The 19,377-nt window shown below is 37.6% G+C and overlaps 1 protein-coding gene across 2 annotated transcripts in view; it reads left to right on the top strand.

Moving 5' to 3' along the window:
• The window catches only part of LOC126251553 (proton-coupled folate transporter-like), a 243,161-nt gene that overhangs the window by 162,165 nt on the left and 61,619 nt on the right, over positions 1–19,377 (top strand). For both annotated transcript variants that reach the window (XM_049952065.1, XM_049952064.1), the window contains exons 8-9: positions 7,742–7,879; positions 19,064–19,147. In XM_049952065.1, the coding sequence (XP_049808022.1) occupies positions 7,742–7,879; positions 19,064–19,147 (222 nt within the window). The remainder of the gene's footprint in view (positions 1–7,741; positions 7,880–19,063; positions 19,148–19,377) is intronic.

The following is a 19,377-nucleotide window of genomic DNA, read 5'->3' as shown; positions in this document are numbered from 1 at the left end:
TTTCTCTTCTTCAGAAACGCTTCCCTTGCCATTGTCAGTCTACATTTTAATCCTCTCTACTTCAACCATCATCAGTTATTTTGCTCCCCAAATAGCAAAACTCATTTACTACTTTAAGTGTCTCATTTCCTAATCTAATTCCCTCAACATCACCCGATTTAATTTGACTACATTCTATTATCCTCATTTTGCTTTTGTTGATGTTCTTCTTATAATCTCCTTTCAAGATAATGTCCATTCTGTTCAACTGCTCTTCCATGTCCTTTGCTGTCTCTGACAGAGTTACAATGTCAGTGGCAAACCTCAAAGTTTTTATTTCTTCTCCTTGGATTTTACTTCCTACTCCAAATTCTTCTTTCATTTCCTTTACTGCTTGCTCAATATACAGATTGAATAACATCTGCGATAGGCTACAACCCTGTCTCACTCCCTTCCCAACCACTGCTTCCCTTTCATGCCCCTTGACTCTTAAACTGTCATCTGGTTTCTGTACAAATTGTAAATAGCCTTTCACTACCTGTGCCTTATACCTTCCACCTTCAGAATTTGAAAGAGAGTATTCCAGTCAACATTGTCAAAAGCTGTTTGTAAGTCTACAAATGCCAGAAACGTAGGTTTGCCTTTCCTTAATCTATCTTATAAGATAAGTCATTGGGTCAGTATTGCCTCACGTGTTTCAACATTTCTACGGAATCCAAACTGATCTCCCCGAGGTCGGCTTCTACCAGTTTTTCCATTTGTCTGTAAGGAATTTGTGTTAGTATTTTGCAGCTGTGACTTATTAAACTGATAGTTCAGTAATTTTCAAATCTGTCAACACTTGCTTTCTTTGGGTTTGAAATTATTATATTCTCCTAGAAGTCTGAGGGTATTTCACCTGTCTCATACATCTTGCTCACCAGATGGTCGAGTTTTGTCAGGGCTGGCTCTCCCAAGGCTATCAGTAGTTCTAATGGAATGTTGTCTACTCCCGGTGCCTTGTTTTGACTTAGGTCTTTCAGTGCTCTGTCAAACTCTTCAAGCAGTGTTATATCTCCAATTTCACCTTCATCTACATCCTCTTCCATTTCCACAATATTGTCCTAAAAGTACATCGCCCTTGTATAGACCCTCTATATACTCCATCCACCTTTCTGCTTTCCCTTCATTGCTTAGAGCTGGGCTTCCATCTGAGCTTTTGATATTCATACAAGTGGATCTCTTTTCTCCAAATGTCTCTTTAATTTTCCTGTAGGCAGTATCTGTCTTACCCCTAGACATATATGTCTCTACATCCTTACATTTGTCCTCTAGCCATCGCTGCTTAGCCATTTTGCACTTCCTGTCGACCACATTTTTGAGACGTTTGTATTCCTTTTTGGCTGCTTCATTTACTGCATTTTTGTATTTTCTCCTTTGCTCAATTAAATTCAGTATATCTTCTGTTACCCAAGGATTTCTAATAGCCCTCGTCTTTTTACCTACTTGATCCTCTGCTGTTTTCACTATTTCATATCTGAAAGCTACCCATTCTTCTTCTACTGTACTTCTTTCCTCCATTCTTCTCAATAGTCCACTAATGCTTTCCCTGAAACTCTCTACAACCTCTGGTTCTGTCAGTTTATCCTGTTCCCACCTCCTTAAATTCCCAACATTTTGCATTTTCTTCAGTTTTGATCTACAGTTCATAACCAATAGATTGTGGTCAGAGTCCACATCTGCCCCTGGAAATGTCTTACAATTTAGAACATGCTTCCTAAATCTCTGTCTTACCATTATATAAACTGTCTGAAACCTTCCAGTATCTCCATGCCTTGTCCGTGTATACAACCTTCTTTCATGATTCTTGACCAAGTGTTAGCTATGATTAAGTTAGGCTCTGTGCAAAATTTTACCAGGCGGCTTACTCTTTCATTCCTTACTCCCATTCCATATTCACCTATTACATTTCCTTCTATTCCTTTTACTACTACCAAATTCCTGTCACCTATAACTTTCGCCCACAAAAAGAGGTACTCATCAGCATTTAACTTCTTCTTCCTCCTAGTAGACAATACGAATGGCATGCTTGGAACAAGAGTACCATAAGGAACTTTAGCCAGAAGTCCAGTTGTCTCAGAAATACTCCAAGTTTTGCATGCCAAAATATTAGCATCTGTATAAGCTTCAAGGCCACCATAATCTGCATGATTGCCCCAAACAACAGCCAACGTCAGCCATGTCGAACCACCAAACACAGCCTGTACATCACATGTAAAGTTCAGGTGCAAACCACGAAAAACATTCGGGCCTCCAATCAACTGCTGTTTGGAAAACTGCCCTTGAAGATCAATATCACTATCTGGATAATTTCTTTTATCTCGTCATACATTTTGTTGATCTCTTTGTCATTTGCAGAGCTAGTTGGCATATAAACTTGTACTATTGTGGTAGGTGTGGGCTTTGTGTCCATCTTGGCCACAATAATGCGTTTACTATGCTGTTTGTAGTAGCTTACCCAAACTCCTATTTTTTTTATTCATTATTAAACCTACTCCTGCATTACCCCCATTTGATTTTGTGTTTATAACCTTGTATTCACCTGACCAAAACTCTTTGTTTCTCCTGCCACTGAACTCACTAATTCCCACTATATCTAACTTTAACCAATCCATTTGCCTTTTTAAATTTTCTAACCTACCTGCCCGATTAAGGGACCTGGCATTCCATGCTCCGATCTGTAGAACGCCAGTTTTCTTTCTCCTGATAATGATGTCCTCCTGTGTCGACCCTGCCCGGAGATCTGAATTGGGGACTATTTTACCTCCAGAACATTTTACCCAAGACACCATCATCATTTAACCATACAGGAAAGCTGCATGCCCTCGGGAAAAATTACGGGTGTAATTTCCCCTTGCTTTCAGCTGTTCGCAGTACCAGCACAGCAAGGCCATTTTGGTTAGTGTTACAAGGCCAGATGAGTCAATCATCCAGACTGTTGCCCCTGCAACTACTGAAAAGGCTGCTGCCCCTCTTCAGGAACCACGTGTTTGCCTGGCCTCTCAATAGATACTACTCCATTGTGGTTGCACCTACAGTCCAGCAATCTGTATCACTGAGGCACGCAAGCCTCCCCACCAACGGCTAGGTCCATGGTTCATGGGAGATGATGTTTCTGATAAGGGAATAAAATAAAATGTAGTTGCTGGAGCTTGACCTATTGTCCTCTTGGCAGACAGCCTTGCAGGATGTCTTCTCACATCCACCACTTACAAAACTCGAATTATCACAATCAGTTGTATGAAGTTTAAAATTTCTACCATTGACTACAATATGATTTGAGAACATATGGTTGCAATGCCCCCCATGTCACCCTTTTAATAATTAAATGGTATGTACACTGATTCAGTGACATATACGTGTCTTTTAATTTTGTCACTAAAATAAAAATATAATATAATTGGCATCATACTTCATTCTCTATTAGCATGGACTCAAATCTTCAGTTTGTTAGTACTTATTTTCAGTTTTCCTAACTCCACAGTTTCATCTGTTTATTGTCCTTTGCCGTGGTAGAGAGGACGTTGTGGAGAGCTGTTCAGTTAAAGTGTTTAGTGTTCCTGAACTTTGTTATATTCACTGACAGAATCAAAGAATGAAACAGATAAACTTATATCAATGAAATTTTTTCAGAAATGCTGAAACTGTAACATAATAAATATGCAGTGACACTGAAATGTTGGTACCAACCGGGGTAAAATTTACATTTGTCATCATGTATGAGTTTGCGAGTTGTTTTGGTAACAAACCTTTCACTCTAGCATATCTATATGAAAGTTCCTGGTGGACTTATTCTGCTGTGTCCTGCCAGAATTCTAACCATAATGAATACTTTTAACAGGCAGTGCTCTGAATTACTGAACTATTTTGTCCTGACTCATGACTAGCATCAGAGTTCTCTGAGGACTGATAGTTTATTTAAGTATGCAGATGGACTTCTGGCAACTGAATCACTATCTGTGTGAAACAACATTTTGATTTGGTGAAATACCTTCCTTCCAGGGTTACCAGTATAACAAATTATGCAAGACAGCATCTGAGCCCCTCGTGAGCTTACTTGGAACGTTAACATGGTGAGAGCATTGCCCAAAAAGTGAAGGTATTGACAGTTGTTATGGTCTGTCTCACAGTTTTGATGAGTACTGAACATCATACATTCACTTTAGAATAAAAGAATCAGTCTGGATTCTTTTTAAAAGGTTAGGCATGTATGAGCATATTTTCTGTTTATCATGTGGTGACAAAAGACCAAAACCCTCAACAAAATATTTTCTCAGAGTCTGTTGTTGGCAGGACATCCATATGGGTTTTTAGATAATTAATTTATTCTAGTAATAATATCAGTATTTTTTATACAGCTTAATGGATTAACCATTTTGAATTTGCTGTATAACTGTTTTCACTGAACATATTGGTTAATTATCTGTTGACAATTTCCACCATTCTCTTCTTCAGGAAAACAACTGATTGTCAAAGGAGTAACAGAATCATGGAGCTCTATATACTGCAGTAGTTTCTGCTATTATCAGAATTTACATTGGTGCCAACAATGACACATCATCCACAGCGTCTTTGTTTTCATTACAGTGTACAATAATGACGATAATCATGCAGTCCTTTGATATCAGGTGCCTGCTTGCATACATTGATGAATGTATAGCTTGAGTCTTTATTAAAATTGTTGGCACACATTATAATTTCCACAGCTTATTTGATGATTGGGTCCCCATGTCTTGAAGTGTGGGTTAGAATATGCTTCATATGCCAGTTGCCACAAGGCCACCAGCAAACGCAACACAGCCTGATGCTGACACCATGTGTCTGTTGGTGGCCACCAGCTTCATTGTGCTTAGTAAAGTGTAATCTGATAATACATTCACAGCCAATGCAGCTCGTTGATGAAACAAATACTGTTCTATAGTTGAATGTGCCCTTTAAATGTTATCTTGCTTCGTAACATATTATCAGTTTAGCCTTGGTCACAGTTATGTCTTCTTACATTTCTAGTAGCAGTAATGAGCATTAATTTGTATTTTTTGATTGAGTTGACACTGGTGTACAGGAAATTGGGTACGATATCTTGCTCAATGTTTAATAGGAGCCAACATAGACTACCACAGTCTCATGGTCTGATATCAGGAAATGCAAAAGACCACTGCTTGACAGTTACACAAGGAAAGCTAACAGAAATAGAAAAGCACAAAAGAAGGAAAGAAAGAAGGTTAGAGTTTGCTGTCCCATGGACAACAAGGTCATTAGAGATACAGCACAAGCTGGGATCTGTGAAGGGTAAGACAGTAAATCAACCATGACCTTTCAAAGGAACCATGGCAGCATTTGCCTTAAGTCATTTACAGAAATCATGGAATACCTAAATCTGGATGGTCAGACAGGGATTTGAACTGTCGTCCTTGTGAATATGGGTCATGCCTGCTAACCACAGTGCCACCTCTCTCAGTAAATGTAAAAGAGATGTCAGGAGTATAGCTTAAAGATTTCTGAAACTCGTGGAAGATCTGTAGCTTTGAAATAAATGAAGACAGTAGTCAAACTCTGTGAAACCTGAACCAAATCTCTTTGCCCATCTTGATTTTCAAAGACATACTGATTGCTTTGTACCTGCATCCTGCTCACCTATTCAATAACTGTGTATTGGACAAGTTAATTAATTTTGATTGTAGTTTACCTATTGTTTACAACAGTTTTTTGTTTCTAATTTTTGTTGTGAGGTAATTAGGCAGCAGCAGTCAGTGTCCTAATGATGCTGAGATGTGGTGTATCTGGAGGCATCCTAGATTTTTTTTCCCTTCAAAACTTTGACCTATAACCGATATAAGTAAATAAGGAGACAGAATATATTAATTTTATGTGATTTCCAGTTTTTTTGTTAATGTGAACTGATGTGGCAGTGTGGCCACTGGCAAGAACACTACTTCCAGTGATGAGGCTCTGCAGTGTCCAGTGGCAGCCTCATGGTAGTCAACATGTTAAACAAGGACTTGTGCTTTTCATAAGGGTGTTTGGCAAATTCAGGTTTTTCTAGAGTTCTATGCTTTATGTGCCACTCAGTGTTTGGTAACACACTGGGAAATCACTTGAATAGACTGTTCTACATAGCTACTGCCACAGTCTGATAGAATTTTGTAAACATCTGTATGTGTCCTCAGTTATTACTACCTCAAAAAATTTGAAATCTCCACAATTAATGATTCTTCAGTTACTTTGGTATAACTTTATAAAAACGGTTTCTATCTGCTTTTTAAGCTTTATGATGTTTCATGGTAGCAGGCTGTAAATTGACAGTGCTATTAACTTGTGTGTTTTATGATCCACCATTGTGGTAAAGCACTCAAAGAGGCATTCATCAAAAAATTCATTTATCTGAAGGGTCTCGGTAGTGATTTCATTTTGTCTATATATGGCTACTCCTGCATTGCATTTACTGGTTTGCTTATATCCATCAAAGTGTATCTATTTGATTTCATTCATTTCCTTGTGATGTTCTAATATGCACAAGACATTGACATACACCCACCTGCTTTCTCAATTTCCTGTTTGACTATTAGAAGTTCATCCTCATTATTTTTGAAGATTTGTGATATTTAGGTGGTATGTTCCTTAAGATTCACAGCCATACTACAGTATACTTTTATACTGGTAGTTTTTGTAGATGTAACTATATTTATTTTGCAGTTCTGTCTATAGGAAGAATACACCATATGAAAGAGCTAGAGGACACATTGGAAATAATTGTGATATGATGGATATTGGTTTGGACAGACCAGGTGCTTGTAATAAATAACCATTCAAGTAGCCTGAGATGCTAAGAAAGGTGCACCAGCTCATTGTCATCATCATCATGATCATGATCATCATCATTATCATCACTGCCATCTTCAAGCCTGGTGGAAGACGACAGGTGGGAGGCTTGTAATGTAAACAGTTGCAAAGACAATGTAACTTTATAGATTCTGTGCGTGCTTTGCAAGAAAAGTATCCATCTTAAAAAGCGCTGTGCGTATCTTCATGTAATGAGAGGTGTGGGCTAGACCATTGAGCCATATGGCATTATTATTATTGTGTTCCTCTTATTCTATTTGGGATTCTAGTTAGACAGTATTTTATTGACCTACACATAAGAATTGTGGGGAGAAGGTTAGTTGAACTTAAGTCGTGGGTGTATGTATACGGAATGTGCTTAAGGTAATCCTTCACCAAATTCTGTAAACAGCAACATTGGTCTCTTTTTAAATGAATTCTGTTAACAGATGTCACTATTTGATGATGTGTATCCATTAATTAACTTCGTGTGAAACATTGGCAGGTACTGATGAAAGCAAGCTATCGTTAGATATCATTTATTACTTAAGAAAATGACTGTGCAGATCTTTACATATTACCATGTAAGCTGTAGTGTTAACTTATAATAAAGTTGATGATGAACTTATATATCTATACTCCAACTTGCATCTCCTTCTTCTCTTTCTTCTTCATTGGAAAGAAAGGTGTACTGACTTTTGACATACCAGTTTTGTTTTATGTATTTGTTTTATGTAATCTGTATTATATGATTACTGTTGGTAGTCAGTTTCATATCAACATAGTCCTTCTGACTACTCAGAAAATTACTTTTTGAAACTATCCATTCTTACACTAGAATATTGATGTCTCCACTTCTGTTTGGCTTATTTATCTAAATAACGTATATTTTATTTCATTTTAGGTACATTTGGAACTATTTACATTTTTGTAAATGTTCTTCACTTTTCTGAAACACTTGTTGCTGCATTTGGTTTCATTTGCAAGATCATATCTGCACTTCTAGCAGCTTTTTCACCGTATTCATGGTACCTGTATCTGGGTAAGTTAATGAGTTGTCAATCACACTTTCTTAATCATATATACTGAAATTGCAAATGATTGCACTACTGAAGATTTTTCAAGCAAAGATAGTGAAGTTTTTGGAAACAATAATCTGATTTATACAATTAAATATTTGTTATGATGATCGTATTGCTGTGCGGGATTAGCCGAGCGGTCTAAGGCGCTGCAGTCATGGACTGTGCGGCTGGTCCTGGCGGAGGTTTGAGTCCTCCCTCGGGCATGGGTGTGTATGTTTGTCCTTAGGATAATTTCAGTTAAGTACTGTGTAAGCTTAGGGACTGATGACCTTAGCAGTTAAGTCCCATAAGATTTCACACACATTTGACATTTTTGATAATCGTATTATTAGGGAGGAAACTATTAAACAGAATGAAAACAAGGACCAGCAATTAATCATATACTGGTGAATGATGAGTGACATATACATACAATTAAAACAGAAAATCCCTCTAGATTTTTACACAAACAGTCACTCAGTCTATATCTCTCGTGTTAGTTTCACAATGAATGATGGAGTGGTATTGAGATTTTATGACATATGGCTCCATGTACATTTGGTATTAGCCAGTATCCATTACATATCTGTTTGGTGGTGGAGTTTGTGAAGATTATTTTCATTGGGAACAGGGTGTGGGCTGGAGTGGGACAGAGGGGGCATATGACCTCCCCTCCTCTGCCTATCACTGGGCATGCCCTTGCCTCCAGGGTGATACAGTCTTAATAAGATATTATTATATCATTGGTAGCCATTGAGCATACACTTTCTTGTACTTCAGTCTGATAGGCATCAGCCTTCATTTCATGCATTTATTTCATGAAAGACGTGTAAACTGGAAAGCAAGTGTTGTTATAATGATGTGCCTGTTCTCACAAAATATCATATGAAATGTATCCACAATTCATTAGTTATTTTTGACAGTTACCTGTTTCTATCTTCAGTGTGACATTCTCAGTTGTGTTGTGTTAGTCAGTCTCTACATATCTGATGGCAAAGTTGTGCTGCTGTCATACTGATTCAGTAGTCACTCACTCAGTTGTTTGTGGTGGCTATTATGATTTTGCTCATACTTACACTAAACAACATTTCTGTGATTGTGCAGTGTGGGCAATATCTTGCAAACTGAGGGATGTGTCATAATATATCAGTAAGGAGGGGCTTGTGTGTAGAACACATAGACTGCACTCTATTTAGTTAACATTTTCGAAGAAAAATCATTCACAGCTGTCCATGTGGTAGCCAGAAACACTGACCGCTTTTGCTGCAAATTTGAAAACACAGTAAATATACCTTGCATTGTTCACAACTAAATTTAGTTATATATTTTTAGGAAAGTAACAGTCATTGTAATGCACATATCTGTGGCACCTGAATAAGATTGTTGCAGTGATTAGTCAATGGAGCCTACTTCCCAGATAGCCTGTTTTACACTATTGGCCATTAAAATTGCTACACCACGAAGATGATGTGCTACAGACACGAAATTTAACCTACAGGAAGAAGATGCTGTGATATGCAAATGATTAGCTTTTTAGAAAATTCACACAAGGCTGCCGCAGGTGGCGACACCTACAACATGCTGACATGAGGAAAGTTTCCAACCGATTTCTCATACACAAACAGCAGTTGACCAGTGTTGCCTGGTGAAACGTTGTTGTGATGCTTCGTGTAAGGAGGAGAAATGCATACCATCACGTTTTTGACTTTGATAAAGGTCATCACGATTGCGGTTTATCGTATCACAACATTGCTGCTCGTGTTGGTCAAGATCCAATGACTGTTAGCAGAATATGGAATCGGTGGGTTCAGGAGGGTAATACGGAATGGCGTGCTGGGTCCCAACGGCCTCGTATCACTAGCAGTCGAGACGACAGGCATCTTATCCACATGGCTGTAACGGATCATGAGACCATGGCTGTGGTTACCCTTGATGCTGCATCACAGACAAGAGCACCTGCGATGGTGTACTCAATGACGAACCTGGGTGCACGAATGGCAAAACATCATTTTTTTGGATTAATCCAGGTTCTGTTTACAGCATAATGGTGGTTGCATCTATGTTTGGTGACATCGCTGTGAACGCACATTGGAAGCGTGTATTCGTCATCGCCATACTGGCGTATCACCCGATGTGATGGTATGGGGTGCCATTGGTTACACGCCTCGGTCACCTCTTGTTCGCATTGACGGCACTTTGAACAGTGGATGTTACATTTCAGATGTGTTACGACCCGTGGCTCTACCCTTCATTTGATCCCTGCGAAACCCTACACTTCAGCAGGATAATGCACGACTGCAGGTTGCAGGTCCTGTACGGGCCTTTCGGGGTACAGAAAATGTTCGACTGCTGCCCTGGCCAGCACATTCTCCAGATCTCTCACCAACTGAAAACGTCTGGTCAATGGTGGCAGAGCAACTGGCTCGTCACAATATGCCAGTCACTACTCTGGATGAACTGTGGTATCATGTTGAAGCTGCGTGGCCAGCTATACCTGTACACACCATCCAAGCTCTGTTTGACTCAATGCCCAGGTGTATCAAGGCCATTATTACAGACAGAGGTGGTTGTTCTGGGTACTGATTTCTCAGGATCTATGCACCCAAACTGTGTGAAAATGTAATCACATGTCAGTTCTAGTATAATATATTTGTCCAATGAATACCCATTCATCATCTGCCTTTCTTCTTTGTGTAGCAATTTTTATGGCCAGTAGTGTAGTTTCAGGTATAAAAGAATATCAGCAGTTTGTGTGTCCTCTTGCTCATGAGCATATACTGTATGGTTAAATTATCAATCCTAGAGGCACTTTAAAAAGTGATTATTCAAAAAATTAAAGAGATATTATTCCAACTTCACACTGAATACTAAGAACTGTGTGATGAATTTAGAAATAAATTATACTATTAAATAATTTAGGAGTTATGGAGACAACTCACTGAATAGCGTAAAGTGATCGACAAGCACACACAAAAGCAAAAAAGATATTTGCTAGCTTGAGGAATAAATCCTTCTCCAAACTAGAGTGCACACACACACACACACACACACACACACACACACACACACACACACACTCACTCCTGTACCCATACATTATGCTGGCTGGATGGACAAGTTGTAGCAGAGGGGGGTTGGGTTGGTTGGGTAGAGGAAGGGAGGCAGCAGGTTTGCTCGGTAGGAATGGGGGAGGAAGGGGTGGCAGGTGCATGTACTAGGCATTTGATGCATGGCTGCCAGAGCTGGTGGGCTGTGGCTCACAGTGAAGGTGACATTGAGACATTAATTAGGAGCAGTTGAAAGGACAGAGGATGCAGAAGCTGTTGGGTGGAGGGTGTGGGAACAGTAAATTAATGAAGATTGAGGGCAAGAGGGTTTTGGGAGCAAAGGCTGTGTTGCAGGGATAACTCCCACATTCGTGGTTCAGAGAAGCTGATGGTGAAGGGTAGGATCCAGATGGCCTGGGTTGTGAAGCAGTCACTGAAATTGAGCATGTTTTGCCACTGGGTAGTCAGCTTTGTGCTGGAAACAGTTTGGCGGTGGCCATTCATTCTGGTGGACAGCTGGTTGCTTGTCATACCAAAAGGAAAGCCTTTGCAGTGATTGCAGTAGAATTGGTATGTGACATGGCAGCTTTCACAGGTGTCCTGGCTTTGAGGGGATAGGAAAGCCTGTGACAGGACTGCAATAGGAAGTGGTGGGTTGGTGGAACTGGACAGGACCTGCACCTGGTTCTTCCAGAGAGACATGATTCCTGTGACAAGGGTTTGGGAGCGGGAGTGGCTTAAGAATGGACCAGGATGTGTGTAGGTTGGTTGGGTAACAGAATATCACTTTAGGGTGGTTTGGGAGGATCTTGGGTAGGATGTCCCTCATTTCAAGGCATGATGATATTAATGTAGTCATACAACTGTAATGTTACTGCCAAATGTTAAGTCACACAATGATATTTTTAAAATATCCACACTCTTTCACAGTGATAACAAATAACCAGAAATACCCATAAGGTCACAAAGAAATGTGTTAGAAGTCATTCATTTTTGTGTGTACATAGCAACTCTTGTTTGGAAGAAAACAATGGACTTAAGTATTTATGAGAAAGGCAGTGCCCTCATGAAGCTCAGTTTGAATGTTACATCGTGGCTAAAAATATCACAATTCAGTGAACAAGCTAAAACTGGTAAGGAATAGTGACAACAAAGTTCTCATTTACTTAACCTGTGTTATTATTATTTCCTTACTTTGAGCCATCAGTGACTAGAGTTTCCCTTTGGATTACTCATATATATTTGTTTTCGATATTTCCTCTTTTCCTTAGGAAAGAATTAATGGATATAAAAGCTCACTATTCAGTATTGCACTTTCCATTGTATTCTCAGCTATACTGTTTTAGTCATTTCATTTCTTCACTGCACTGTATCATTTTTCCAACTTTGTTTGTAGCTCTTGACCATCAAGTCAGCCTTGGCAGAAGTTCAGAGTCCTTGAGCAGATTAACTGTCTTAGAGTCATTACTTTTGAATGTTGTCTGTCATTTTGCAGTGGTACAAGGTGTACAACTTTGCTTCTGCCATTTTTTCCCCAACATTTGAGGCTTTAATGAATCAGATTGGTTACAAATGTATCATTCGAAGTATTTTTCATCACCGGCTACTGCTTTCTCCCATCTTTCGGGCAGTGTATGAATCCCGCGTCAAAATATTGTTCATCTTTTGAAGTGATCAATGAATATATCCGGTTTGTGACTGCTTCATGAGATTGGAAGTGTTAGTCAGCCAGACTATGTGCCATTGATCTAAACATGTGATAGTTGGAGGGAGCATGTCTGGATACGGCGGGGTGCTAGTATTTCCCATTTTAACATTTCCAAGTACATTTTGACATCTTTTGCAGTGTGGGGTCAAGTGTTGTCATGCCGCAAAAACACTTTATCGTGCCTCTCACTGTATTGTGGCCATTTGTCTTTTAATGCCCTGCTCAGATGCATTAATTGTATTTGATAACAAGCACCTGTGATTGTTTCACTTCATTTTAACACCTCATAGTACACATCACTGAGCTGGTCCCACCAAATGCAGAGCATGATCTTGGAGCTGTGAATATTCAGTTTGGCTGTCAATGTGGAAGTATGGCCAGGATATCCCCACGAATTTTTGCGTTTATGGGATAATGAACCCATTTTTTGTTCCTGGTCACAATGCGATGCAGAAATACCTTTCGTTTTTGCCTCTGAAGCAACTGTTCACAAATACACGAATGCCGTTCAACGCCTCTTGGTTTCAGCTCACAAGGGATCCAAGTTCCTTCTTTCTGAATCATGTCCATAGCTTTGAGATGTTTCAAAATGGCTTGCTGTGTCACTCCCACTAATTGTGCCAATTCTTCTTGAGTTTGATGCGAGTCTCCACTCAGCAATGTCTCCAATTCTGCATCTTCAAAAACATTCTCTCTTCCACCATTGTGCTGGTCTGTGACATTAAAATCTCTGTTCTTGAAGCGTTGAAACCACTCACAACACATTCTTTCACTAATAGCATCTTTACTATACGTGCGTGAGAGCATTCTATGAGACTCAGCTGCTGTTTTCTTCATACTGAAACAAAACAGTAACACCTCCTGCCAATGACCAGAATTAGGCTTGTAAACTGACATTTTCAACCAAGAACAGCTTTATGATGCAGACACAAATCGACTAATGTTTGAATGAGGTTATGCTGACCGAGGTCCAAACTAACTGCCTGATGTCTGTGATCTGTTTCTTTCGACCGCTACTTACCATTGTTGCCACGTATTGGCAAACAGTGGAAGGAAAGTTGTAAACCTTGTGTATTAATTGTGATAGATCCTGGGATTGGCAACACTGCAAATAACAAACAGTATACAAAACCAGCAGACAAATATAAGTGGCCTAACAGAAACTACAAAAACAGTACACAGAGTATCAAAAAAGTGTTGAAAATGAATTTCTAATATTGGAGATTCTCTGCTTAAAAATGTGGTAGCTTTACGACGGAGAGTCCATGTTCATCCAGGGACAGGAACTCATCAACTAAATTAACATATGAAGAAACTTCTTAATGCAATTTGATTAAAACAGTGAAAAATATATTTCCAGCATTAACAGCGAAAGTAAGGCACTGTCCATAGAAAATCAGTGAGTGACAAATGTATAGACAAAATAAACTGTAGTCTCAGAGAACAGTGTAACAGTCTAAAAACAATATTTGCAGATCCAAATAAGTTTATAACCACTGACTGCATAGCACAGGATTGCTTACATTTGAACAGGTTAGGGTCTGCAAAATTCAGCAAGATGTTTATTGACACGTGCAAACTTATAAACATAGTGAGTGATAGAGGTGACAAACAGTTTAAAGGAATAAAAGGTAAATCTATTGTTAAAACAAACACACATTTTTGATGGATTTAAACATAAATGGCTTACTTATGAAACATATAAAGGGTACGGAAGCAAAAATTGAGATCTACAAATATTCTGAGCAGGAGGAAAAAATGCAAATGAACATTGACTAACAAAAGTCTGCATCAAAATTCTTAATATATTAGAGAACTATGTTGTAGCCAGTAATTTTTATAGAAGTAACGAAATTAATTGGGTTTGCTACATACTAGTTAAAAAATCTTTAACATTTAAGGTAAGAGAAAGTTTTAATTTTCTAAATGATGAGGACAAATTTGAAAGTAGTAGTATAGAATTCCTTACCTCAGGTAAAGAAGTAAACAAACTATTTGTGTGTAAACTAAGAGTCTCATATAGAAACTATAGAAATACTGCTCCGAGCTGTAGGAGGTGGTGTCATATGTGCGTGAGATGTGCTTGCTTGTGTGAATGAAAGATGAAAAGAAAAGGATTATTATAGCTGCTGATTTTTAACATAAACATAATTAATGAATCCAGAGAATCAACAGAATTTATTGATATATTTCATGGGCTTAAGCTAAACTACACAGATTTCACTAGAGAGAGTAAACAAACTGCAACTTGTATAAATAACATTCTGACAACTTATTCATTTGATCATACAAAAAATACTGCATTGATTTAGGTATTTGTGATCAGTCTGTACTGTTTTTGGATCTACCAAAAATAAATGAATCAGGCATTAGAAAAACATGCACCGAATGATGCCTGAGTAAGGAAAATAGAAACTTGTTTTGTTGTACTCATGAAGAAGTAAACTGGGCAGTGGATAATTCTACTACAAGTTCAAAAATTATGACAGATTTCTTGATAGTGTTTTTCATGTTTTTACTAAATACTTCCACCTACGGTCTGCCATAAAAATGACAAGCAACTGAAATGGACAATTGCTGGTATAAAAGCGTCAAGCGAAAAACAATAGAAAGTCCAGGTTGGAATGTCAACAGTGTAAGGAAAAGATAGATTGCTACTTACCATAAGGATGATCCATTAAGTTGCAGACAGGCACAGTTAAAAGACACTTACACATTAGCTTTTAGTCATAACCTTCATCAGAAAAAGAAAGAGAAACACACATCACTCATTCACACAGGCAAGCACATCTCACACACACACACACACACACACACACACACACCACATGACCACCTACTCCAGCAGCTCGAACCTGGAGCCATCTTGGTCCGAGCTGCAGGAGTTGACGTTAATTGTGCATAAGATGTGCTTGCTTGTGTGAATGAATGGTGTGTATTTCTCTTTCTTTTTCTGATGAAGGCTGTGGCAAAAAACTAATGTGTAAGTGTCTTTTAATTGTGCCTGCATGCAACTTAACATCAGTAAGTAGCAATCTATCCTTTCCTTTCATTGTTGTCAAATGGAAAAAAAAGACAGTTATATAATGATCTGAAAATTAATAAAAAATTAGCTTTTATAAACCATGTGGAAAGGTGTAAAAGTGTAAGAAAAAAAGAGGAATAACATTTCAGAGCTTTCGTAGTACACATTTCTGCCTCTAAGCATGTACAGCACAACTCATTGCTAGTTCAGTGATGCCTGTGTTGTTGTCCTGGCATGTTCTGTTCATCTGCAGTGATTGTTTTTGCTAGCACTGATTTGTTCTTGTTTCATTTTTTATGATGGCAAATTTAAGTGAACAACATGCAGCTGTGAAATTTTGTTTTCTGCTTGGCAAAAATGCTGCTGAAACTGTTTTGATGTTAAAAAGAGCTTACCAAGATGACACTATGGGAAAAACTCGTGTACAAGTGGTTTGCTCAATTTAGAAATGGAGACATGTCAATTGATGATGAACCTCATTCTGGATGTGCATCAGCTGTCCAAAACAACGAAAATATTGAAAAAATTCAAGAGCTTTTGCCCACAGACTGTCAACAGATCTTTTATTTGGAAGCTCCAGGAAGATTGCACAACAGTGTTCATCAAAAGGACCTGATTTGGGACAGATCTCTCTGCCACCATGACAACAAACATGCACACACAGACATCTCTGCGAGGCAGTATTTGGCTAAAAATAGCTTGGTTCCATTACCCAGTGGACTTTACTCACCTGACCTGACTCTGTACAACTTTTTCTTTATTATACACATGAAAAGGACATGGAAGGACACCAATTTGACGAGACTGGGGGAAAAAAAAAAAAAAAGGGGAGGAGTTGTCAGCTATTTCTTAAGATGACTACAAAAAAATGTTTTGAAGAGTGGAAGCACTGGTGGGACAAATGTGTTAGTTGCAATGTAGAGTATTTTGAAGGGGATAAAGTTGTTTTGTAAACAATTTGAAAATAAATAGATTTTAAAAAATAATTGTGATTGTTTTGGGTACCCCATCATATTTAGAAGGGCAGTAAAGGCAGCAATGAGAAACACAAAATTCATTCTGAATCTTACAAATAAATCAAACACGGTATAGTAAGTGATAGAATCTGAACTTGGTGTCATAGGTGGCAGTCCACACATCTCCAAAATTAAGATAGGTGACAAATCCATTGTAAATTCTTCAGAACTAACAAAATATTTCAGTGAGTTTTCCATAAATGTATGAAAATCAGATGTTGATGTAATAGGTTGCCAAGATAATGTCCAACTCTTCAGATTCGATCAGGGTAACATGAAAGTTGTATTTAAATTTGAATGAATTATACCTGAAGATGTAGAAAAACTAGTATTATCCCCTACGAACAAAAGTTTGACTGAATGGAATGAAATACTCACTAGGGTAATTAAAGTAGTTTCTAGTATGATATCAGGACCCCTATCTGAAATCATAAATAAGTCATTTGAAGAAGATTGCTGCCCAGGTGCTTTAAAGTATGCAGTAGTAAAGTGACTATTCAAGAAAGACTCAAAGGAATATGTAACGACCAGCCAGTAAGTCTTCTCCCAGTATTCTCAAAAGTATTTGCAAAAATTGTTACAATGCAGATTGAAAATTTCATACTGAAATATAATATGATCACATTAAATCACTTCAGTTTCCAGAAAGGGAAGAGTACAGAATGTGGCATCAACAAATTTGTTGAGAAAATTTGTGTATCTCTGGAAAATCCCAAAAAGGCACAGGAATTTTATGTGACCTCACAAAGGCTTTTGACTGTGTAAACCACTCTTTGCTGTCCCATAAATTAGAAAAATATGGAATAAACCGCAGTACTTTAAAATGGCTGAGATCATATTTAACGTATAGAAAGCAAAAGTTAGTTGTAATGCCAGGTACAGGAAATTGTTTCTCAGAATCGAAAATTATTTCACAGTTCCATTTTAGGCCTAGTTCCTTTTTATGTAAATGATTTACCTGATTTACCTTTAATGTAACATTCCACTCAATTTTATTTGCAGACAACACATCTGTACTCATTGGTAGTGAGACCACAGAGCACCAGAGTCATTGATACCCTAAACCATATAGAATGTTGGTTTGATGTAAATAGATTGAAACTAAACACAAAAAAACTAATGCAGTTAAAACTAAATAATCAAAATCACATAACATTCAAATAATCCATAGAAATCATGAACTTAATGAATCAGATTGTGCCAAATTCCTGGAGATATGTGTATAAATTGATCCTGGTCCTCTCGAATAAGCTATAACTTTGCAAACAATCTAAACAGTCTTTCATTCACAATGACAGTACTGTCATACACAAGTGGCATGGACACTAGGAAAATTGTTTACCACAATTCTCTTCAATCAATTGTAGGATATGGAATAATCTTTTGGGGGAATGCAAGTATTGTTAATAGGATATTATTATTTCAAAAACTATTATTAAAAATAAATGAAGTATTAAGCTTAGAGATTTGTGTCAACCTTTATTCAGAGATCTAAAAGTTTTAACTATTCTGCTTATTCACATTTGTGGACTGTTTGACTGAAATTTCTCATAATTAGAGACTCAATTTTAACATATGTATGACACATGAAACAAAGATAATTTCATGTTTCCATATCATGAATTAAAATTCTATTCCCAGGCTCCTCAGTACACAGCTATGAAAATTTATAGTAAGTGAAAACTGCCACAGTATGGAGCTAGGTTTACTGAAGATAAAATTACATAGCACAAAAACTTTATTATTCACTCATGAAATATGTAGTGAGGATGAAGATTTCTTTGTTAGAGTACTGTAATAAATTTTTAAAGACTTTAGTAAATTAAGATTAAATTTTTTGACGTATAGTAAGTATCTCAGTTACTTTATTTGTATCCTGTACTTTAAGTCAGTGATTTATATATGTACATAATGAGACAATAAAATTCTGATTCCGAAGTTTCTACTGCCAAAAAATTTGCATAACTTCAATCTCTCTGCAAGATAGTTTTAATTTGTTAGTTGATCTACAACAAAGAACAAAACACATTTGATGTTTTTATAGGTTTTCACAAAATATTTGGAGGGGGGGGGGGGAGGGCATGGCTTTACAATGCTTTGTTCTTGTGCATTGGGTGTTTGTTTATTTTGTGAAGTTACTTCCTTTCACAGGGCCGAAATAACTTTTGGCAAAGCATACTTTTTGTCATACTGTGTGGAAGGTGCAAAATTAATTTTATTCCATCCTGGAATTTGGAACAGGCAAGTGTTAATTGACTGTAATACAATTTCATTAAATGCTATTCATAAATTGCATGTATAAATGCAATCAAAGACCTAAAACAATTGTACTTGTTTAAGTAACATTATAGAATGATATTATTTTGCAGCTGCCCTGGCTAATGCTTTTGGAGGAATCTGTACATCACTTATAAGGTCAACAATGTCTAAGACTGTTCCACCCAGTGAAGTAGGTGAGTGTGTAAATGTAAGAAAAAAATGGTACTAGTTACTTGTTGGCACGTTTGCAGGCATTACTAGGAATTATCATGCCAGCCTATACTCTGAACACCTTTAAGTACTAAGAAAGATTTCTGTACTTTTACAACAAAGTTCACATTTTTATGTTATATAACACCTGATTACTTTAGGCACTCTCAGTGGTCTACAACATAATTTTCTATTTATTTATATAAAAATAGAT

The sequence above is a fragment of the Schistocerca nitens genome, chromosome 4 (genome assembly GCF_023898315.1).
Source record: "Schistocerca nitens isolate TAMUIC-IGC-003100 chromosome 4, iqSchNite1.1, whole genome shotgun sequence".
NCBI lineage: Eukaryota > Metazoa > Arthropoda > Insecta > Orthoptera > Acrididae > Schistocerca > Schistocerca nitens.
This window is presented reverse-complemented; position numbering and strand designations above follow the sequence as displayed.